We start from the raw sequence: 25,229 nt of genomic DNA, 5'->3' as shown, positions 1-25,229 counted from the left end.
CCCAGCTAAGTGGATGAAAGACACATGACAACCAAATGCTACAAGGGATCCAAGACTCCATCTTGGTCTAGGAAAACAAACAGCTATAGAAGACTTTACTGGGGCAATTGGTGAAATCAGCATATGGACTATAGATTAATTGATAATATTGTATCAGTATTAAATTTCCTGAATTTTATAATTATTCCATAGTATGTTGGAGAATGTCTCTGGTTTTAGAAAATACCTAATGAAGTATTTAATGGTAAAAGGACATAATATCTATAACCTATTCTTAAATGGTTGATAAAGCAAATATAAATTTGGCAAAATCTACTTTTGTAGATCTGGGTGAAGAGTATATGGGAGTTCCTTATCATAATCTTGGAAATTGTGTCAGAGTTTAAAATGATACAAAAGTAAAGAGTTTTAAAAATGCTAAATTAAAAAGAAAAGTAAGTAACTAACCACAATACAAAGAAAGAATAGGAAGAAAATGTTCTTACATGACTGGAATCTGATTATATCTGAGACAATATGCCTTAGCAACTGTACAAGGAGAGGCCCCTGAAGAGCTAGATAGAAGGAAAGGAAGAGAATTTTCAGTGCTGTAAGACTGGTGGTAACCCACTGCTCTGCCTGACTCTGTCAGCATCAAGTTGAATCTTGAAGCTGTGCAGATAAAGTCATGAAGATATACGTTTGAAATTGATTATGATTACATGCAAGCAAGGATACTTTGACATCCCCCCACAGAGATTTGAGCCCATAGGAAACCCCATAATGGTCTTCAGTCTTAGTCACCCCTCTGCCACCTGGTAATGAAAAAGCAGATGGAAATTCAGACCTACAGATAGCCACTCAGATAAGAAAATAGGGCAGCACTCCCAAAAGCCATGGATAAAGAGAGTGGAAGGTCAGTGACATTATTCATCAGGAATATATCCCAAGGATAATCTACTTGGGCACCCAAAAGAGATCCATAACCCATTTCCTAGGTGTGTGGGAGGAGGTGAGAGGTGATAGTAAAACTTGTAAGTAAGCAAGGCTCTGTTGTCTCCATAGTGACAAACTGAGTCACACAGAGAAGATTTTTCTGAGGACACAGTTATATTCTTTTGCTAAACACTTGGTTCTAGCAGTGGGTTTGTCGGGGGTCCTGAGACAGTCTGATAAAAAGAAAACCTCAAAAGCATAACTCAAAACCTAAATCTTTTTCAACTAGAATGCTTATTCTAGCATGAGACACTATCTAATTCCTGAAGATGGGGGCCAGAGGGCTTATTATGTATGACCTAAAGTGAGATCCCCAAACACATGAGGTGAATGAAAAGCCTTTGCTTCAGGCTTGTTCCAGAAGTATGTGTCAAGTGGTGATTGAAGTTGAGGAGTGTTAATAATATATTTGAAGCATAGGAAGGAATCAGAAGAAATTGGAAGCTCCTGAGCATCAGTTGATCACCCTGTCCCATCAAAAAAAATTAAAAAGTTCTCTTTGAGCATCACAACGCACCATTTAGTTAATTACTTGATTTCCAACGTTTGAACTTTTTAGAATCAGGAGGCTCTGAAGATAAACTAATCTGATAGAGGGAGAAGATAAACTAATCTTCTCCGTTTGAGAAGACTGGTTGGGAATATTTCTCATCTTTTCCTCTGCTTCATGGAGTTCATAGAGATGAACTCAGTATCAGTCCTTGAGATCTAAGAGGCTTATCAGCCCCTGTAGTGCTAGAGAGACTTTGGGTGTGGTGCTCTGTAGACTGTTAGACTTGTGCAGTAGCTCTTATTTTAGCCCAGGCCAGCCTGAAAGCAGGCTGGGACAGCTCAAAGCTGGCAAGGGAATACTGTGAGTGGGACCCAGCACCAGACTGAGGAATCACGACAGAGCAGACCTGGGCCACTGATCAGGCTGTGGAGATGCTTGAAGGCCTCTGAGTTAAGGAAGACTGTGATACCTGCAGCTGTAGCCTAGGCAACAACTGGAGCCACATTTCCAAACCAGACAAGAGGTCTAGGTAGTGTGTTGTTGGTGAATGGTCAATTTTGGGACTTAGGTCCACACAGACATCCTTTTGGAGGTATATCCGTGACTGTCAGTGTCCTCCCAGAGCCTGGCCTGGGTGTGGGGTGAATCTAAGGCCAGAGAGGAAGCTAGGTCTGCATATGGCAGAGACTGGAGGTCTCTGTTTGGCAGTTGGGCATTAAGGCAGGATTTCTAGAAGTGAGAAGTGAGTGGAATCACCTGTTAGGTATTCAAGGACTTACAGAGTAAAAGGAGAGCTTATTCCTACAGTCTAGGTTCTGGGTCAAATGTGGTGGATGGGGAGTTTTCAGATGGGAGAGGCCTGGAAAGGGAAGGGCTGTAACTCAAGCTGGGAGGGATGGGGTAAGTTCTCACTATACTCTGTAAGCATCCTGGGGAAATATCTGGGGGGATGACAAGCAGCTGGTGCTTAATACCTGTGACTCTGAGATAGGTCTCAGGTCTGGGAAACTAGATTAATCTAAGAGCAACCAGATGGTGGGAACAAGATGCTTCATATGTTGAAGTAATTCCTGTTTCAACCTACTAGGGAGATGAGGGAAGAAAATGTCAAATCCAGCTGGGAAAAGCAGAGACAATAAGTCTGGAGGTAACCAAGATAAAGAAAAGAATGTTGGTACCTATTATGAAACAGAAGGACATAAACTATTTGTGAAATGTAAAAGGAAGTATGAAAACTAGAGGGCTCAGCCTCTAAGACTCAGAATCTGGCCCACAGGTGCTTAATGAAGGGCACAAAACAGGCTCCAGCTTACACATTCATCAAGGCAGTGCCCTTTGCTGGTTCTCTTTAGTTTCAGTCTGACTCCCTGTTCTCTAGGGAATGAATGGGAGTATTTTGAAAATTAAGTAAATAATATTAGGTCTCATGACCAAGCATTTTCTGTGTGCCATACTGTTCCAAGGCTGTCACAGACATTATTAAATCATCAATCTTCCTGACAAGTCTATGAAACAGATTCTTCCATCCTTGTCCCATAAACGTGAAAGCAGTCTCAGAGACGTTAGGTAACAAGCTGAAGGTCACACAGCTTGTAAATGGCAGAGTAGGGATGTGAGTCCACAGTCCTGGTTCAAAAGCACAATACTTTGATAATGCAGTTAAACCATTTAAAGGAAAGCTGGTATACTAGGAAGTTCTGAAGACCAATAGGGAACCTTGGTTAACTATATAAAAATGTGAATCCCTGGTAGTCCGTATGGAGGAAGGGTCTTTATCTGGGCTGGATTTCACAGACTAAGTGGTCACTATCTCTCTTAACAAATGGTCCTTATTTTGCTGGAATCTTTCTTTTCTTTTCATCAGTCAGTAGAAAAGAGTTCACATATATTCTGTATCTTTTTTAATGGGAAAATGTTTCTAAATGTTACTTGTATGGTGGTTCAGTAGATTCTATCACCTTCCAGCTGTAGCTTCACTCCACCTGCTATCCAGTATAGATACTAAATAAACCCCTCTTCTTCTACATGCACAACTTGGAAATATTTTTAAAGTTCAATGTAAATGTCCAGTGACTGAGAAGAGAAACTTTCTAAAAATAATGTTAAAGAGGTTGTAAAACTATTATTAACATCACTGAAACATTAACTGATGGAATTAGGGAGCAATCATATTTAGAGAAGTGAAACCACTTTGGTTTCTGTGTTCTGCCAAATTTAGAGACTCTTAATTTTTGATTACTGTTAGGATTACATCATTTTAATTAGAGCATATAAATATGAAAATCAAGTCTGTTCTGTTTCACTAGTTTTGTTTTTTTAAATTAGAATTAGTTAAAACTAATGTTTGATTTCAGCTAATTAGTAAGTTTCTCTGTAATTTGGAGGTAACAGTTTAGTTTGAGTGGAAAATATTCTAAGCTCCTTTGCTTATAGAATATATTCGAAACTGGGGGCACTCTCCGTCCCCCTTCTGATGTCTTATGTCAGAAGCTTTCTCTGTCCCTTTTTATCCTTTAATAAAACTCTGCTTCACAAAAGCTCTTGAGTGATAAGCCTGGTCCCTGGTCCCGAAGATAAATCTTCTTTGGAGATCAAGAATCTGATATCGTTTACCATAAGCTATCATCTTGGGGGCTTGTCTGGGATCTTCAGGACAAGCTTTCAGCTTTTCAACGTCCTCATCAATTGAAGGCTTCCCATGGTGGGTTTCTCTACTTCAAGGAAAGGACTTTCTTCAACTCTGTGAATATCTTCACTAACAGCAATTGTATGTGACACCTCTTCTTGATCTGATGACATTTAACAATCCTAAGATGGACTGATGTAACTATGGACATAATATGAATTTGTGACTGTTTTGCCCCATAAAATCCAGAGGAAGTGATGGTATGCAACTTTTGAGGCTGGGTCATAAAAGGTGCTACAGCTTCCTCCTGGTTCTCTTGGAACACGGTTTTGCCAGAAGTCAGCCACCAATGAAGTAGTCTGACAACCCTGAGACCACCTTCCTGGAGAGATCATGTGTAAGTGGTTCAGGAGACAGATCTAACTGAGTTCCCAGACAACTGCCAGCAGCAACTGCCAGTAACGTTTATGAGTCAGCACCAAAACACTCTTTTCATGGTTTTTTAATCTTTTCCGAAGAAAAGGCCTTTTGCTTAAGAAGGAAAAAGGAAAGTTTATGGAAAGCTGTGAGGATGTAATAGAAGAGGTCAAGAAGTCTGAACAAGAAGGAGGCTGGCAGGAAGGAGCCTGGCAATTCCAGAATGCCTTGGTAGAAGGAACTGCTCAACTATCTCCCTAAGGTTTCTTCCATCTCTGGGTCACTCCAGACAAGATTAAAAGTCCTAAAGAGAGTTTGGTTGGCCCCAACTTGAGGCATCTGACAGCTGTTTGATTGATCTAGTGTGATCAGATTTGCAAAGATATAAAATTTACCAAGACCCGTGGTTGGTGTAGGTGTGTAGAAACAGGCATTCTGACATGTGACTGTTGCAAATAAGTTGCCTTGGCTTTTTCTGGAGGCTGATAGTACCCTAAGATATATATACATATACACACATGCACACATATATTCTTAAGTACGTACTCTTCAATCAAGATATTTCACAATGTAGAATTTTTCTAAGAGAAAAAAAAATTTAGTTAATTGAGTGATGATATAGATAATTGGTTATTTTATTATTGCTTGGAATAGCAACATTTGTTATTGTTGTTCAGTAGCTAAGCCAAGTCATGGCGGACTCTTTGTAACACATGGATTGCAGCATGCCAGGTTACTCTGTCCCCAACTATCTCCTGGAGTTTGTTCAAATTCATGTTCATTGAGTCAGTAATTTTATCCAACCGTATCATCCTCTGTCATCCCTTTCTCCTCCTGCCTCCAATCTTTCCCAGCATCAGGGTCTTTTCCAATGAATCAACTCTTCACATCAAGTGGCCCAAGTTTTGGAGCTTCAGCTTAAGCATCAGTCCTTCCAATGAATATTCAGGGTTGATTTCCTTTAGGATTGACTATTTTGATCTCCTTGCAGCCCAAGGGACTCTCAAGAGTCTCCTCCAGCACCACAATTCAACAGCATCAAGTCTTTGGCTCTCAGCCTTCTTTATGGTCCAACTTTCATATCGATACACGAGTACTGGAACAAACCATAGCTTTGACTATACAGACCTTTGCTGGCAAAGAGATCTCTCTGCTTTTTAATATGCTGTCTGGGTTTGTCTCTTCCGAGGATCAAGCATCTTTTAATTTCATGGCTGCAATTATCATCTGCAGTGATTTTGGAGCCCAAGAAAACAAAATCTGTCTCTGCTTCCTCTTTTTCCCCTCTGTTTCCCTGAAATGATGGGACTGGTTGCCATGATCTTAGCTTTTTTGATGTTGAGTTTCAACCTAGCTTTTTCAGTCTCCTCTTTTACTCATATCAAGAGGTTCTTTAGTTCCTCTTCAATTTCTGCCATTAGAGTGCTATCACCTGCATATCTGAGGTTGCAAAATTGGAATTTCCTAATTGTCCAACAGTAGGAAATTGTTTAAATAAATGATGATAAAGCCATATGCTAGAGTGCTTTATAGCCATTATAATGATATTATGATGTAGTCCCATATTTGTTTACATAGATACATGTCCATTATGTACTGTTATATGAAAAAAAGCAAGTTATATATAGTATGTACAGTATGACCTTATTTTTGTAAAAATAAATACATGCATATAATATGCACATTAAAAAAGAATATATTCAAAACTATATTAAATTAGAGACCAATTCTATCTTAAGTGAAAGTTACACTACCAAAACCAAGTTCAAAAATTTACTTCCCACACTCCAAAACCCAGAACAAAGGCTCCTTAATGAGATGGATGACCACTGTGTCTCCCTGGGGCCTCTCAAGGAAACAAATTCATTAAAAGGTAAGTGAAGCGAAGTGAAGTTGCTCAGTTGTGTCCGACTCTTTACAACCCCATGGACTGTAGCCTATCAGGCTCTTCCATCGATGGGATTTTCCAGGCAAGAGTGCTGGAGTGGATTGCCATTTCCTTCTCCAGGGGATCTTCCCAACCCAGGAATCGAACCCGGGTCTCCCGCATTGCAGGCAGACACTTTACCATCTGAGCCACCAGGGTAAAAGGTAAGGTCAACTGCATTTATTTGTGCATGCGTGCATACTAAGTCACTTCAGTTGTGTCCAACTCTTTGCGACTCTATGGACTATAGTCCACCAGTCCTCTGTCCATGGGATTCTCCAGGCAAGAATACTGGAGTGAGTTGCCATGCCCTCCTCCAGGGGATCTTCCTGACTCAGGGATTGAACCCACGTCTCTTATGTCTCCTGCATTGGCAGGAACACCTTTATCTGGGTTATCAATTTTGGCGTCACCCTTCTAATTCTAAAACATTTGTTTTCTAATTCACTTTGAATTGATTTGCTTACCTATTTTCCCAGGAAGTAAAAATTCCCTCTCTTTTTACAAGCACAAAGTTTATGGAAATTACAAAATTGGTCATGATAAAATTATGTGAGCATTCACTTAGAAAGAGAAATTGAATACATACTCTGAAGTCAAAACCATCAAACAGATGTATACCAAATACTAACATCTTTAAACGGGAGGACATTTAAAAATTGGATTCATAAAATTAGAAAGAGTTCTTATAATTCTACTCAGTAGATTTTGAGAGTTTTTTCTGTCTACTCTATACACATGTCTATGGACCCAAGATTTCCTTTAAAGAGAAAGATGGAGTGGAGGGGGGTAGTTATTTAATTTTAATTTCTTAGTACGTAGAGAAGATAAAATCTCCTTAACTCAGGAAAATTACCTCTGGTGTCAGGAAAATCAGTTTCATTCTGTGAGAGGAAAAAAAGAGTAAAATAATAGAGAAATGACTGTTTGGCTAAATAATTTTTTAAGCATGAGATAAAAAAGGAAAAGAAGAAGAAATTAAAAGGAATTAAAGCAAGTCCTGACCACAGGCATCTGTTGAGAAAGGAAAATCCCAAATGGGAGGAAGAAGAAAAAGAGAATGCTTACCTGTCTGATTTTGGCAGTGAACAGGAGAGAAAGAAATATCATCCAGGGCCACATATCCTCCTTTGGGACCATTGAAGGCAACTTCAAAAATAACCTGCGGAGGAGAAAGACATGTTACATGTTTACATATTTTCTTTTAGGCTTAAACGCTTATAACTATGACTTAAAATGGTGTGTTGGTCTAGCCAGGTGTATAGGTATTTGAGCAGCTCCCTCCTTAACTCACAGTTTCTTTGGGGGAGAGTGACTACTAAGCCCTAAGTTGCATTTTATTGGTGGACTTTTCCCCCTCCCTTGCATGTCAAAGTACCTATATCACTTGCTGATAGAACTGCAGACTCAATAATCTGTTTTATGAACTCCAATTAAAGAGGCAACATGCTGCTTGCAGAAGGCAATCCTGCCCTTCCCAGAGCCCTGAGCCCTTCCCAGGTTCTCTTTTTCATGCACAAAATTCTATGTCCATCTGGACAAAGATGCAGCAATCAGAGATGATTACCTGATGCCTAAGGCAAAATCAGGCCCAGAACTCCTGTGTACAAATGTTAGGATTTCGGCATATCCTGGCATGGTCAAAAAGAGAGAACATGGGATTATTAATGAGTTCAGGCCCCTTTAGTTATACTGTCTTCTCTGCCACCAACTTTGAGTTCAATGGACGACTTTCTGCTTTCCATGGGGATCAAGTATGGTGAGCACAACACTCACCTGTGTTGGGAAAACCACCGAAGTGTGCAGACCACCCTGCTGGATTGATAACATAAGATAGCTGTTAAGCAGAGGGGGAAATCCAAGTGTCCACCTGGGCCAGGCACGTAATCTAAATGCGTGATATGGGTTTCATCTGATGCAGCAGGAAATGGTGTGAAATAGGGAGCCAGGCTCACCTACTGGGGGCAGCTGCTACTTAGCCTCGTCAGTTGCTGGCAGGTGCGAATTCAGGCCTAATATGCCTGGACTCACCAAATTGTCAAGAGGACTTGATGGCTAGATTTTTATTTGAAATCTTCAGATTTTTCAATGTTGACAATTCATTCAAAAACTAAAACAAATATGTGTGCAAAATAAAAACAAACAAATACCACTATAGCAGCTAGACAAATCACTATAGGCTAGATCTAATCCATAGGCCTCTAGTCTTTGCCCTCTGCTAAGGAGAATGGTGTCTTAGAGGCAGACAGACCAGAGTTCAAATCCTGTTGCTGTCACTTTATTAACTAGGTGACCTTGGGGACATAGCTAACCCTTTCAGAACAACACTTTTCTTGTTATAAAATAGACTTTTTAACATCTTCCTTGTAAGACTGTAGATGTGATTAAATGAGATACTGTATATATAGATCCTATGGAGTCAGGTGCATAAGCTCTGAACTAAATCCATGCCTTTTTCTCCAGGGTGACCCCCTCCTGAACTGCTATTCATATTTGATTCTAGTTGGCCACTAATTAACTCTAGTTTGTCCCTTTTATCCTCTAGGTCTCAATTTCTTAATTTTTGAGAAAAGAGTTTGGATAAGATTGTCCCTTTCAGTTTGACAACAATGGTCCTTAGACGCTTGGCCTCTCCAAAATCTAAGACAATCCTGGAAGTTTGTCTCTGGCAATGGAGGAAGGGCTGAGAACCAAAGGGACAGATTTGGGTGAATGAGGAGGAGCAAATTCAGTTTACAAGCTCAACACAGGCCTATGACATTTCATTTTCAAGGTGATAAAGCCAACAACAGATTGATCTTACTGATTGATCTAAATATCCTTACTGAATAAGGATATTTCCAATCATAATTTGCAAATCACAGCCTCTGTGTCATTGTGTTCTCTATTGTTCACATATTTGTCTTCCTTTAAAAAATTCATTTGAGAATACGGGGACATTAAATTCGCTGATTTCCGCAGTAAGTTTCTTTTCTCGGAAATTACCAGGAGTCAATAATCCTGATGTAATGAGTCCCAACTGCCAGGGCAAAATCATGCATGTGTGACTCAAAAGGATATGTACTTAAGTTTAGTAGTAAACTTAAGCAGTAAACAGAAATGGTTAACTTTTCAAGCATTGATTAAAAAGAAAATTCAGCAAAGTCTCACTCATATAAATGTTGCCCCAGGAGTTTACGGTTGGATGAAAGGAACTTGCAAGGACAACGCCTTCACTGTGCATGTGACTTGTGACTTTAATAGAAGGAAAACTTTCTCAAGCAGCATGTGCATTTCTTTTTCTCCTTGTAACCCAAACTCACAGAAAAATTTCCACCGGGCTGCAAGAGTAAATCAAGGCCTGGTTAGAGTTTGGAATAGGAAATAGCACACATACTACAAAAGTCCCCTCTCTGGGGCTGTCTGGGGTAGGGGGAATTGGAAGACGGAAAGGGAGTGGCAGGTACACAGTCCATGGACAGATCACTTCCAAAACCGAGATCTCACCCCAGCACTCACTGAACCGCCGCATCAGGTGAGCAGATGGCACTACTGAAAAGCATCCAGAGGATCATTGGCCTCTCTTGCACTCTAAACGGAACTAGGCAAGATACTGCAAAAAGTGCAGAGTGAAAGCAGGGGATGTTCATAAGCTGTGGGGACTAAGACTCTCTTTAGAGCCTGAGATCTGCAACCACAGAGCTCCCCTCTTCCTTCAAATTTAAGTCAGATTTAGTGCAGGAAACTTTCTTAGCACCCTGGCACTCACCAGTAGTGTGACCTAGAACAAAACAGCAAACGTCTTGCACTTTCCATTTCCTCCTCTTTGATCTGGAATACGGGGATAATTTTATCTACTTTGCTGGATTGTTGTCAGTACTGAAATACGTGCGTGTGTGTGTGCGTGTGTGTGCTCAGTTGTTTGACTCTTTGAGACCCCATGGACTGTAGTCCGCCAGGTTCCTCTGTCCATGGGATTTCCCAGGCAAGAATACTGGAGTGGGTTGCCATTTCCTTCTCCAAGGGGTCTTCCCGAATCAGGGATTGAATCCAAGCCTCTTGCGTCTCCTGCACTGGCAGGCAGAGTCTTTACCACCTCGTCACCTGGGAAACCCAGGATACATGTATAGATACGTATTAATATATGTGCTTACAAAAAGGTCTTCAAGAATGAATACCAAGATGTTAGTTTTTTTCTTTGCAGGGCTGGTGTAGGGCATTTTAGTTTGTTTTGCTTCTCTGAATTTTCTAATTCTTCTGCACTGGACATTTACCACTCATGTAAATGAACAGTTTTAAACCATAAAAAGTTTAGAGGCCCCAAGGCTTGTTTCAAATTAGGGCCAAAATCATGTTTATTTCTGACTTTTATGACATTATTTACACTGTAAAGGAGAAAAGAAAAAATTAGTCATTTTTTCTTTAAATTTAGAAGGAGTGTTCCCTCAGGTAAGGGGAACCTTCACAGCTGCTGTCAGGAGCTGAAGTTTGAGAGTAAGGTTCATGTAGAAGGAGTCTGACTAATCTCATCTGAACTCACACAACCACAGTGCAAGTTCAGAGGGAGAGTGTGGCCAAGAAATCTAGTTGGTTAACTGGCTTTCTAATATTTGTCTTTATTAAGAAATACTCTTCTAGAAAATGAAGTGGTAGAGGAGGAAGGCAGAGAGATACAGAGGAAGGCAGAAAAGTGGAGAAGGCCAAGGAAGGGAAAAGGGAGATTAAGACTGAGACACAAAGGAAAGGAGGAATGAGTATGAGCCTGCAGTGTCTCCTGCTCCACGTCTGGGTGGCATCTCTGCAGAGTGGCCAGGCCAGGGCACACCAGGCACACCTACCTCCTTGGGGTACGGGGCACTGAACTCCGCCTCAGCAAGGTTCCAGACAGCGTTCCCTGGATCGCCCGCTTTCCAGATCTCCTCATACAGGCCAGCTGCGTCCCTCGTGTACACAGAGAAGATGTTGTCATTACTCTGCTGGAGTTGGTAATAAAATGACAGGCAGCCAGACATGGGGGCCGTGGTCATCGGGGAGATGAGCTGGGCCACCTCCTGGAAGTGCTTGACATAGATAGAGTCCACGTACATGTAATGGCCTGAAATCACACAGAGAAAACAACCTAAGACAGACAGACGGATTCTCAGACACAACTACACAATTTGGGATTTACTTCAAAATAACCTGGTGGGAGTGGAAGAGAGGAAGAGAATGAGCTGTAGATGAAAGAAGTTTGGCCATAGATTGATGAAAGTTGCAGCTGGGAGATAAGTAGTGGAGTTCACTGTGCTCTGCTTAATATAAGGACCATTCTTTCTCTTTCTTTTACCTTCGATTGAAGTAAACCATACATATAGAAAGGTAGGTATGTCATCTGTAAAGTGTTTGAATGTTTATAAGCTGAACACAGTTGAGGAAAAATAGCAGAACGTGACCCCGAAGGCCCCTCCAACAAGCCTTCTTTGAGTGATAAGGTTTCTAAGAGCACGCCAAGTGCACCATCTGTTCTCCTCTACATCTTTGCCACATACATGTAATGTTACTGTGTGTTCTTTGAGTGAAACAAAGCTTTCGAATTCAAACTAGATGACAATTTGTACCTCTTTAATAGAGCATGTAGGTCAGTCAACGCTGTCGACAGGGTTAGGATTTGGGAAGTTGAACTTGGGACCAAGCCCCCTTCCCTCGATGGTTGGCAAGGCCTTGGTGGACTCCAGACCCAATAGCTGATCTTCATTAGAGGCATTTTGGTAAAATAAAGAAAAAGAGAGGTGGAAGTGGGAGAACCTGGATTTTTGCATTAAATGCACTGGCTTTGAATCCAGCTCTACATCTTATGCCCTGTGACTTTGAGCAAGTTACTGAATATCTCTGGACTTCAATTTCCTGATCTCTAGAATAAGAATCAAATATTTCTCTCACAGGGTTGATCTGAATGTTAAATGAGATTGTGTATGTGAACTGGTTAGCGTGTACCTGGCACATTGTAATTGCCTAAGATAATTATAATGAAGTAAAGGAATGCCATTGGTGTTTTTATACCATGCTCCTCCCATATGGTACTATTAGTATCAGCAATTTTATTTATTAGTCTAATTTATTTGAGCCGCAGTGACAGAGACATGTGAGGCAATGCAGCTATGATAGAATGGCCTTTCTATTTATAAGCTCAGAACAATTACAGCTTAATGTCTTTGCTTTTATTACATGGTACCTGGTTTATAATCTTTTCTTTAATCACCAGCAAAATAGCAGTAAGTATATTAGGAAGAATATATGCATTCACATGTTGCACACTTGCTTTGCAGCTAACATACCACCTGGAATGTGGTGGGCCCTCAACAACTGGTGATCCAAAGCAGAAACACGGTCTCAGAACAATCCTCACTGCAATATGGCAGAGGGGAAAGATGGATAAATCAAAGCTCCTTTCTCCTGGTAGCAAATTGTTCAACCCACTCTGAAAAATCTCCCTGGCTTAAATAGAATTGTCTGACTATCTTGCCAAGCCATGCGACTGTGAATAAAGAGAAATCACAAACTCAGATGATCAGAGGAGTCAGCCAGATCAAGTATATGACTGAAGTGGAGTGGGTCAGGGAGAAAATGGAGAGTGACAGATTAGCCATCAACAGTGGAAATCACATTTCACCAGCAATGGGAAGCAGATATCAAACTTCCCTGAAAAAAATCAGAAAATCTGATAGTGCTGGGTCTGTATTCTTGGGCTGTGACAACCATCTGGGGGTGAGGGGCACTGGACCCGTGCTCCTCCCTGAGAACCCATCCCTCTACCTCCTGCCGATGCCCTCACATCAGCCAGGGGCTGCAGGCCTCTCCCACTGAAACTCAAAATCCAGATTTTTCTGGCAAACCCATTCATTTAAAAATGATACCACACCTATTATTTTGTTAGGGTTACCGTAACAGTAACCTAAACTGGATGGCTGAAACTAAAGAAATTTGTTCCACAATTCAGGAGGCTAGAAGTACAAGGTCAGATCAGATCAGATCAGATCAGTCGCTCAGTCATGTCCAACTCTTTGCAACCCCATGAATCGCAGCACGCCAGGCCTCCCTGTCCATCACCAACTCCCGGAGTTCACTCAGACTCACGTCCATTGAGTCAGTGATGCCATCCAGCCATCTCATCCTCTGTCGTCCCTTTCTCCTCCTGCCCCCAATCCCTCCCAGCATCAGAGTCTTTTCCAATGAGTCAACTCTTCGCATGAGGTGGCCAAAGTACTGGAGCTTCAGCTTTAGCATCATTCCTTCCAAAGAAATCCCAGGGCTGATCTCCTTCAGAATGGACTGGTTGCATCTCCTTGCAGTCCAAGGGACTCTCAAGAGTCTTCTCCAACACCACAGTTCAAAACCATCAATTCTTCGGCGCTCAGCCTTCTTCACAGTCCAACTCTCACATCCATACATGACCACAGGAAAAACCATAGCCTTGACTAGACGAACCTTTGTTGGCAAAGTAATGTCTCTGCTTTTGAATATGCTATCTAGGTTGGTCATAACTTTCCTTCCAAGGAGTAAGCATCTTTTAATTTCATGGCTGCAGTCACCATCTGTAGTGATTTTGGAGCCCAGAAAAATAAAGTCTGACACTGTTTCCACTGTTTCCCCATCTATTTCCCATGAAATGATGGGACCAGATGCCATGATCTTCATTTTCTGAATGTTGAGCTTTAAGCCAACTTTTTCACTCTCCACTTTCACTTTCATCAAGAGGCTTTTGAGTTCCTCTTCACTTTCTGCCATAAGGGTGGTGTCATCTGCATATCTGAGGTTATTGATATTTTTCCCAGCAATCTTGATTTCAGCTTGTGTTTCTTCCAGTCCAGCGTTTCTCATGATGTACTCTGCATATAAGTTAAATAAGCAGGGTGACAATATACAGCCTTGACATACTCCTTTTCCTATTTGGAACCAGTCTGTTGTTCCATGTCCAGTTCTAACTGTTGCTTCCTGACCTGCATACAGATTTATCAAGAGGCAGATCAGGTGGTCTGGTATTCCCATCTCTTTCAGAAGTTTCCACAGTTTATTGTGATCCACATAGTCAAAGGCTTTGGCATAGTCAATAAAGCAGAAATAGATGTTTTTCTGGAACTCTCTTGCTTTTTCCATGATCCAGTGGATGTTGGCAATTTGATCTCTGGTTCCTCTGCCTTTTCTAAAACCAGCTTGAACATCAGGAAGTTCACGGTTCACATATTGCTGAAGCCTGGCTTGGAGAATTTTGAGCATTACTTTACTAGCGTGTGAGATGAGTGCAACTGTGCAGTAGTTTGAGCATTCTTTGGCATTGCCTTTCTTTGGAATTGGAATGAAAACTGACCTTTACCAGTCCTGTGGCCACTGCTGAGTTTTCCAAATTTGCTGGCATATTGAGTGCAGCACTTTCACAGCATCATCTTTCAGGATTTGGAATAGCTCAACTGGAATTCCATCACCTCCACTAGCTTTGTTCGTAGTGATGCTTTCTAAGGCCTACTTGACTTCACATTCCAGGATGTCTGGCTCTAGGTGAGTGATCACACCATCGTGATTATCTGGGTTGTAAAGATCTTTTTTGTACAGTTCTTCTGTGTATTCTTGCCATCTCTTCTTAATATCTTCTGCTTCTGTTAGGTCCATACCATTTCTGTCCTTTATTGAGCTCATCTTTGCATAAAATGTTCCTTTGGTATCTCTGATTTTCTTGAAGAGACCCCTAGTCTTTCCCATTCTGTTGTTTTCCTCTATTTCTTTGCATTGATCGCTGAAGAAGGCTTTCTTATCTCTTCTTGCTATTCTTTGGAACTCTGCATTCAGATGTTTATATCTTTCCTTTTCTCCTTTGCTTTTTGCTTCTCTTCTTTTCACAGCTATTTGTAAGGCCTCCCCAGACAGCCAAGGTCAAGATATGGGAACAATTAGTTCCTTCTGATAGATGTCAGGGAGATCCTGTTCTATGCCTCTCTCCTAGCTTCCATGGCATTGGCAATCTTTGACACTAACTGATAGATCTCTGCCTTCAGAGATCACATGGTCACATGGTATTCTCCCTTCTAAGCTTGTATCTCTCTGTGGCCAAATTTCCCTTTTTTTCCATACTGGACTTGGGCGGGGCCGGGGTCCACCCCACTTTAGTATGACCTCATCTTAACCAATTAATATTCAATGACCCCATTTCCATTCCCCAATTCTGAAGTTCTGAGGGTTAGGACTTTAACATATGGATTTTGAGGAAATATAATTCAACCTATAATACCTGCCATCACAATTTTTTAAACTTTGTGAGTGCCAAATAAACATAACTGCAAGACTGGCAGCAGGTGATGAGCTCCCAGTTGGCTGCGTCTGGGGAGGGATTTTAAAGGAAGAATCAGAATGTTAGACTGAGCAGAATCCAGGAACTTCTGATAAGGAGGCAAGGCCACGAGCTCCCCTCCTAAGCTCAGTGTCCTCTGAAGCACTGCTGGTGGCCAGACAGTCATGAAGAAGGAATTCAGTCTACCAGGTGAAGCACACCTCCAAAACTACAAGAGACCTCAGGAAATCTAGGAGACCTCACACATCCACTGGAAAGTATTTGTTCTGCTTCCAGAGTACATGATGACTGTGGTTAGGAGCAATGTCTCACACTCCTTCCCATTATGAATGTATCTTCCTCACAGCTGACAGATATCTGACAGTGCTTCTTAAAGGCTACTTACCTCCTGGGTGGACAACATTTAAGTACCTGAATTTGCAGCTAGTGCCTAGTTAACAACCCATGCACAAGACATGAGGCCAGTGAGCCACAGTCCCACTGCTGATCCCAAACAACAGCAAACACAATGTGACCTGGCCGAAGTGAGTCAGAGAGGCTGCTGGGAACCCGACCAGGACTGCTGACACCAAGTCTCATACGGAACCACTAGACCAGACCACATTCTACTGCCTCCCCACCCTTTCCTCTTTGTCATTCATTTGTTGCCAAAGTTGGGTACTGTTTACTGACTATCTGAGTAAGACACTTTTTGACTGGGAAACAGAAGATAACTCATCAGAAGTGTATCATCTCAGTTGAAGGAGTGTGGATGATTCAGAAATCACCAGGTGTCAGCCCCAGGAGGCTGGGCCAGAGGAATGACCACCAGCCCAGGCTGAATATGTGTCATCAGGTACAGTCTCCTCTGAGGTTGGGAGCAGGTGGTGGTGCAGGCACCATTTGGTGTACCCTTCCAAGGGGAATGAAGAAGGTAGCCTGGAGTGCTTGGAAAATTATGGCCAGTGTCCTATAAGAACTTTTCTGCCCAGCTCAATGAGGCCAACTCCTCAACTGGTCCAGGGTTCTGGAACCTCCAGAATTTCTAGAGGAAGACTTTTAGAAAGAAAAATCAGATCCTTTAAGTCTGAGTAGATTAAACTAGGTATAGATAGATCTTAGGTGGAAAGGATCCTTATAATCAACCAAACCATTGGGGATTCTATTAAAAGAGCAAAACTCTCTGGGACCCAAGCCAAAGCTCAGGCCCCTCTGGCAAAATGCCTGCGCTAAGAGCATGTGCACACTCACTTCTGAAGAGGAATTCCCTCCTTTCTTACAGCAGCTCTCTGTATTAGCTCAACTTTTCATGTGGAACCAGTGGCTCACTGGTAGTCAGCCATTTTCCCTTAAATTAGGAAAAGAACTTTGAAGGCAACTCCTGAACTTCTATTTTCAAACAGTCTGGCTAACCAGCATTCCACAGAGATTGCCCTTGGCTTGGCTGCGATGCCAGCAGCACCCTCTGACTCAGCTGTGATTCGGTCCCGTTGGCCACATTTGTGCTCCAGTTGCAATGTCTGCATCTGTGTCATGGTTGTCTGGACGAGCTGTCTCCTGGGTGTGGGGGAAGACCCAAAGAAAGGCATGCCAGTGGGTCTGCTGCCATTGTGAGGAGGCAGCACCCAAAGGCATCTAGTTACCATGCCCAATTTCCAGTCTACAGGTCTGGCAGTTACCTGCTAAACCTTTAGTTCTAAGGGTTTGATTAAGTTTTACTATAATAGAGTCTGACTCTACAGTAGAGTCAGTATATGAAGTGGGACTTCTAGTTTCTGCTAAGATCTTAGTGATAAGAACAATGGGGCACAAGTCCCTCTATTTTCTACAGAGTGGTGCTAAACTATCCCTGTTGTATATGCTACATTGTGGCAGACTTGGAATCTAAACCTGCTGTACCAGATTAGACCCTTTCACCTCCCCACTAATCCTAACCCTCCATCCTCAGCCCTCCTCTGCCAGCCTGTATATATGAGAAGGCCAAGGAGGGATCAGAGAGACTGGAGGCAGAGTTCCTTTGAAGAGATTTGTGGAGCTGACCTGCCATATGTTTCCTTTTGATCCCCCAAGGGAATGGGAGGGGATTGCTTCCCCTTTCTTACCTTTACCCAAGGGAGGGGGTTTCAGAGAAGCACTTGTAGAGGAGGTTGGGGAGGGAAACTACCATCTAATCCCATCCCACCCACGCTTGCAAGTTCCTGGGTTCTGTGACTGCCTTGGGCCTTGAGAGGAGGGTGGGAGAGTTACTGAGAGAACTCCAGGGGTAACTGGAGTTTATGGGTTGCAGAGGCTGGGCCTCTGTATCAGAGCCTTGACAGCATGCAGCTAGAGGCTGTAGGGACCTGGGGGCAGAAGGGACGGAAAGGATTTTTGTTGCCAGTGAGCTGGACTTCCAGAGTTTGATGGGGGAGACATCTGAGTTTTCCCGAAGCCTAAGTGGAAAACTCAGAAGGTAGCTGGGCTAGAGTGCCTGAAAGGACTCTTCTCGAAAGGACTGCATCCAGGGCAGTAACCCTAACAAAAAGGGGCTGGTGGGGTGTACCTCATAACAAGCACTAAGGGGGATTCACAGATGGCCAGAGAGTGCATTTTTGTCATTGACTGTGAGAGACATAGCCAGCATCCAGCCACCTGCAGCATGAAGGTCATCGACTCCAGATTAAACAGCACAGGTCACATATGACCTTTCGTCCCCTTCCCTTCCCCATCTTGCCTTCCCAACCCTGGAGAAGCCATAAGCAGCATCGTGAGTGGGGGAAGATGAAGAAAAGAGCAAAGGGAAGAAGTATGAAGAAGTAAAGCCCAATTGCTTCTCTACAGCTGCTCTGTGTTCTGGTTGAAGGATCAGAAATTGGGGTTCCAAATCAACTGAATTTAATCCTTAAAAATGAGGTGGTTTGTTAATATCAGAAGGTGCCTGGAAAGCCATGGTGAAGTCACCCGAGGACAGAGAAAGGAGATCCAGCAGAGCTTGCACAAAGGTAATGGTGAGAAAATTAATAAAGCTGCTTCCCTGCTGAGTGCTTTTGCGATGAACCAAATGGATCAGTGCAGAGTGAGAACGAATAAGTTCTATGAAGATGATGCTTGAACTCAATCCAAAGTGAAATGAGAAAAGAATGTTGTGAGTTATGGAAAGATGATCCATCCATGTCAGGGTCTTTGATGGAGTAAAACAACTCTGACCTTATTCTACATTTTGAAACTTTGTTCAGCTCTTTCTGTAGCGGCACTGTATGCAGACCTGATTTTTAAAATTTCAGCAAAGGAACAGATTTCCCTCATTATCTTTCCAGCAATTATCTTCTTTTTGCTAAGACAGGTAGGAAACAGTAATGATCTGAGCTGTCAGTAGCTTATCCCCTGAAGGATTTTGTTTCACTTCATAAAATATTAACAAAGGAAAGAAATCCACATGTGATGAATCCAAACTGAGTAATAAAAAGCGAGATAATGTCCCAGCCCCTCCAGTAGTCTATCACAGTCCCACTGCATTAGTCATTTCCACCATAAGTCAAGAATTTGAAGACACAGTGCTCATTTGAAAAATCTGACTCACTGTTTGAAGCTGTTAAAAACACACAGACAAGTGAAGGAAAACTGACATCCACACAATATTTTTCAGATATTACATTCACTGTTCTCTTTTCTAAAACACATAGGCTACAGCCCTCCGGAGAAGACTTCCTTCAGCATCTCTGCAGCTCTGAAGTTTCTGAGCAGGCACATAGCTTCCCTCACCCCTGCTGTTTGTTTCTCCGGTTTTTACCTGAAAACAAAAGCATAAGCTGCTTCCAGGATACGAATAACAGGAGATGAGTTTATACAGAGCCAAATCTGCTGCTGCGAGCAGACAGCTGAACCATTTAATCTTTCCTCTGTCACCCAAATTGATGGAGCTCAGGGAAAATCAATATACCTGGTAGAAAGCAGATGTAATAAGAAAGGTGGCCTTTCTCTTATTTAGAGCATTGGGGGCTTTTTTCCCAAGAGTAATCCTGGTCAAACCTTTGAGTCATATGAGCAAAAAGTGTTTCAAATAAAAAATTTAAGAATTTTTAGAACTCATCTGTTTTAGCCCCATCCTATGTAGGGAGAAGTCTCACCTAGGAGTCTAAGTGTGAGGAGTGTGAATGTGTGTATGTGTGTGTGTGTGTTGGGTGGTAATGAGAAGGCTCTTTGGTTATCCATTGGGTAATCAGTTCAGTTCAGTCGCTCAGTCGTGTCTGACTCTTTGCGACCCGAATCGCAGCACGCCAGGCCTCCCTGTCCATCACCATCTCCTGGAGTTCACCCAGACTCATGTCCATCAAGTCAGTGATGCCATCCAGCCATCTCATCCTCTGTCATCCCCTTCTCCTCCTGCCCCCAATCCCTCCCAGCATCAGAGTCTTTTCCAATGAGTCAACTCTTTGCATGAGGTGGCCAAAGTACTGGAGTTTCAGCTTTAGCATCATTCCTTCCAAAGAAATCCCAGGACTGATCTCCTTTAGAATGGACTGGTTGGATCTCCTTGCAGTCCAAGGGACTCTCAAGAGTTTTCTCCAACACCACAGTTCAAAAGCATCAATTCTTCGGGGCTCAGCCTTCTTCACAGTCCAACTCTCACATCCATACATGACCACAGGAAAAATCATAGCCTTGACTAGATGGACCTTTGTTGGCAAAGTAATGTCTCTGCTTTTGAAAATGCTGTCTAGGTTGGTCATAACTTTCCTTCCAAGGAGTAAGCGTCTTTTAATTTCATGGCTGCAGTTACCATCTGCAGTGATTTTGGAGCCCCCAAAAATAAAAATAAAGTCTGCCACTGTTTCCACTGTTTCCCCATCTATTTCCCAAGAAATGATGGGACCAGATGCCATGATCTTCGTTTTCTGAATGTTGAGCTTTAAGCCAACTTTTTCACTCTCCACTTTCACTTTCATCAGGAGGCTTTTTAGTTCCTCTTCACTTTCTGCCATAAGGGTGGTGTCATCTGCATATCTGAGTATCTTACTCCAAAAAGAGAAGCCAAAGTAAAATAGCAGAGAACAGTTGGAAGAAGTGAATGGAAGGTAGGCATCCAGGCTTCCTGCTGATCACAAGCAGAAATACAACCTAGGATCTAAGCCCTACTCTGCCATTATCACACATGCCACCATCTTTAAACACTCTCCAAACATCAAAGAAACTATCTATTCTTATGCCTGAACACCTCTGCATACACTATTCTTATCTTCTCCTTATCCATCAGGCCAAATACCAGTTCTGATATGACTTCCTGTAGAAAGCCTTCCCCAAATTCCAAAACCAAGGTGGTTTTTCATTTTTCTGTGGTCCCATATCATGTATTTCATAATTGTACTAATCATACATCCCTATGCATATTTACATAGTATCTCAGTATTTGAACATTTTGAGAAAGGCCATAATATATGTTAACACAGAAGCATATTAAAGGCATTGAGAAGCCATCAAATAGAGGTGTCTATTTAGCTTTCTTCAGCTCAGCATTTCCCCAGTTTACTTGATGACATATATAGAATGATTTGTGTGAGAATTCTTCTCACATAAAGATTATTATACTCAAACAGTGGCATTCTAGGGAACAGTTGGAAGTTTTTATATCACTAGGTTATGCAAGAATACCTGGTCTATAAAGAGTGCTTATTATGTATTTGTTGAATGAATGAATGAGCGATCAATGAAAAAGCCTCATTGTGATCAATGAAGAAGGCTCTGAGTAGGCTGATTATAATTCAGGATTGCTGGAAGCAGGTAACAGTCTCCCTAGAGTTCTTTCCTTCAGTTCAGTTCAGTTGCTCAGTCATGTCTGACTCTTTGCGACCCCATGAATCACAGCATGCCAGGCCTCCCTGTCCATCATCAACTCCTGGAGTTCACCCAAACCCATGACCATTGAGTCGGTGATGCCATCCAACCATTTCATCCTCTGTCGTCCCCTTCTCCTCCCACCCTGTCTTTCCCAGAATCAGGGTCTTTTCAAATGAGTCAGCTCTTCGCATCAGGTGGCCAAAGTATTGGAGTTTTAGCTTCAGCATCAGTCCTTCCAATGAACACCCAGGACTGATGTCCTTCAGAATGGACTGGTTGGATCTCCTTGCAGTCCAAGGGACTCTCAAGAGTCTTTTCCAGCACCACAGTTCAAAAGCATCAATTCTTCAGCGCTCAGCTTTCTTCACAGTCCAACTCTCACATCCATTCATGACTACTTCAGGCTCAGGCTCAAATACTTCGTTGGGCCTTCATACTGACGTCAGGGGACTAAGCAATGCTAGTGGGCAAAGCTGCCTGCCTTTGGGAGCAGTTTTAGAATAGCCGAGGAAGAAGAGAAAAGATAGGAAAAATGGAGAGGAGGAGATGGGAGGGGGAGGGAATGGGAGGAGAGCAGCGAGTGCCTACGGCAGGGCTGACATGCTCTGCCACCAAGTCTTTGTGCTCCTCAGGGATGACCACATCATCACGCCTTGATATAGACACTAGAAAATCTACTGGTCAGGATATTAGAAAAGCCAGGTCCTCTTTTTCTCATTCCTTACTCCCTTTAATCCTCCTTTTTCTTTTTTCTAATGCCAAATGCAATGTGTTTATACATATTCAGGAGGGACTCAAGGCATTTTATTTTTAAAATTAATTTTTATTGGAGTATAGTTGACATACAGTATAGTTTTTGCTGTATGGCAAAGTGAATCTCATATATATATATACACACACACGTATATCCACTCTTTTTTAGATTCCATTCCTATATAGGTCATTACTGAGTACTGAGTAGAGTTCCCTGTGCTATACAGTAGGTTCTCATTATCCTTTTATATATAGCAGCATGTATGCGTCAACTCCAATCTCCCAATTTATCCATCCTCTATTTCCACCTTGGTAACCATACGTTTCTCTTCTGCATCTATGACTCTATTAGTGTTTTGTAAATGGGTTCACTTGTACCATTTTCTTTAGATTCCATGTACAAGTGATATTGTATAATATCACTTATTATTATACGTGAAGGTCCATCCATGTCACTGCAAATGGCATTATTTTTTCCTGTTTTAAATGGTTGAGTAATATTCCATTGTATATATGAACCACATCTTCTTTATCCATCCCTCCATCTAAGGACATTTAGGTTGTTTCCATGCTCTGGCTATTGTTAATAGTGCTGCAATGGTTTCCCAACCTGGGGACTTCGACTTTGAAGGCCAGTGGAATTTGCTTACAGAACTTCCACAGGCCCAGGGAAACCTTCCCCAGGCACAGGACTGTGCCTTCCAAGAGTCTTCTTGGAGGGCACAAATAAAACCTTGTGTGCACAAGGACTCAGGAGAAAGGAACAGTGACCCCAGAGAAGACTGAGCCAGACTTGCCTGTGAGTGTCCAGAAGTCTCTGGCGGAGATGTGGGTTGACAGTGGCCTGACGCAGTGTCAGGGGCACTGAATACAACAGTCCTGGGAGCCACAGCATACTGGCATAAGTCACTTGGAAGGAGGTCACCATTACTGCCATTACCCCTACCATAGTTTGGCTTCAGGCCAAACTACAGGGAGGGAACACAGCCCCACTCATCCACAGAAAATTGGATTAAAGATTTACTGAATATGGCCCCACCCACCAGAGCAAGACCCAGATTCCCCCACAGTCAGTCCTTACCATCAGGAAGCTTCCAGAAGCCTCTTTTTTTTTTTTTCTGTAGAAGCCTTTTATCCTTATTCATTAGAGGGCAGACAGAATGAAAAGCGCAATCACAGAAAACTAACCAAACTGATCCATGGATCACAGCCTTGTCTAACTCAATGAAACTATGAGCCATGCCATATAGGGCCACCCGAGATGGATGGGTCATGGTGGAGAGTTCTGACAAAATGTAGTCCACTGGAGAAGGGAATGGCAACCACTTCAGTATTCTTGCCTTGAGAACCCCATGAACAGTATAAAAAGGCAAAAAGATATGATCCTGAAAGATGAACACCCCAGGTCAGTAGGTGCCCAATATGCTATTGGAAAAGACCAGAGAAATAGATCCAGAAAGAATGAAGAGGCTGAGTCAAAGTGAAAACAATACCCAGTTGTGGATGTTACTGGTGATGGAAGTAAAGTCTGATGCTGTAAAGAACAATATTGCATAGGAATCTGAAATGTTAGGTCCATGAATTAAGGTAAATTTGAAGTGGTCAGACAGGAGATGGCAAGAGTGAACATCGAGATTTTAGGAATCAGAAAACTAAAATGGACCAGAATGGGTGAGCTTAATTCAGATGACCATTATATTTACTACTGTGGGCAAGAATCCCTTAGAATAAATGGAGTAGCCCTCATAGTCAACAAAAGAGTCTGAAATGCAACACTTGGGTGCAATCTCAAAAATGACAGAATGATCTCTGTTCATTTCCAAAGCACACCATTCAATATCACAGTAATCCAAGTCTTTGCCCCAACCACAATTGCTGAAGAAGCTGAAGTTGAATGGTTCTATGAAGACCTACAAGACCTTTTAGAACTAATACCAAAAAACAATGTCCTTTTCATTATAGGGGACTGGAATGCAAAAGTAGGAAGTCAAGAGATACCTGGAGTAACAAGCAAGTTTGGCCTGGGAGTACAAAATGAAGAGTTTTGTCAAGAGAATGCAATGGTCATAGCAAACACCCTCTTCTAACAACACAAGAGATGACGCTACACGTGGCCATCACCAGATGGTCAATACCGAAATCAGATTGATTATATTCTTTGCAGCCAAAGATAGAGAAGCTCTATACAGTCGGCAAAAACAAGACCAGGAGCTGACTGTGGCTTAGATCATGAACTTATTGCAAAATTCAGACTTAAATTGAAGAAAGTAGGGAAAACCACTAATCTATTCAGGTATGATCTAAATCAAACTTCTTATGATTATATAGTACAAGTGACAAATAGATTCAAGGGATTAGATCTGATAGAGTGCCTGAAGAATTATGGATGGAGGTTTGTGACACTGTACAGGAGGCGGTGATCAAAACCATCCCCCAAGAAAAAGAAATGCAAAAAGGCAAAATGGTTGTCTGAGGGGGCCTTACAAACAGCTGAGAAAAGAAGAGAAATGCACAGCAAGGGAGAAAAGGAAAGATATATCCATCTGAATGCAGAGTTCCAAAGAATAGCAAGGAGAGATAAGAAAGCCTTCCTCAGTCATCAGTGCAAAGAAATAGAGGAAAACAATAGAATGGGAAACACTAGAGATCTCTTCAAGAAAATTAGAGATAGCAAGGGAACATTTAATGCAAAGATGGGCACAATAAAGGACAGAAATGATATGGACCTAACATAAGCAGAAGATATTAAGAGGTGGCGAGAACACACAGAAGAACTGTACAAAAAAGATCTTAATGACCCAGATAACCATGATGGGTGTGATCACTCACCTAGAGCCAGACATCCTGGACTGCAAAGTCAAGTGGGCTGTAGGAAGAATCACTACCAACAAAGCTAGGGGAGATGCTGGAATTCCAGCTGAGCTATTTCAAATCCTGAAAGGTGATG

At 42.1% G+C, this 25,229-nt stretch overlaps 1 protein-coding gene across 4 annotated transcripts in view; it reads right to left on the bottom strand.

Moving 5' to 3' along the window:
• Positions 1-25,229, bottom strand: part of MAMDC2 (MAM domain containing 2) — a 163,256-nt gene that overhangs the window by 57,783 nt on the left and 80,244 nt on the right. For all 4 annotated transcript variants that reach the window (XR_009738049.1, XR_009738050.1, XM_061425523.1 and 1 more), the window contains exons 6-7: positions 11,256-11,512; positions 7,507-7,600 (exon numbers count right to left, since the gene is read on the bottom strand). Coding sequence is in view for 2 of the 4 variants with exons in the window: in XM_061425523.1 (XP_061281507.1) it covers positions 7,507-7,600; positions 11,256-11,512 (351 nt within the window). In the remaining 2 variants the exon portion in view is untranslated. The remainder of the gene's footprint in view (positions 1-7,506; positions 7,601-11,255; positions 11,513-25,229) is intronic.

The sequence above is a fragment of the Bos javanicus genome, chromosome 8, assembly GCF_032452875.1.
Source record: "Bos javanicus breed banteng chromosome 8, ARS-OSU_banteng_1.0, whole genome shotgun sequence".
Lineage (NCBI taxonomy): Eukaryota > Metazoa > Chordata > Mammalia > Artiodactyla > Bovidae > Bos > Bos javanicus.
The sequence above is the reverse complement of the archived record's forward strand: the minus strand, read 5'-3'. Positions and strand labels throughout refer to the sequence as shown.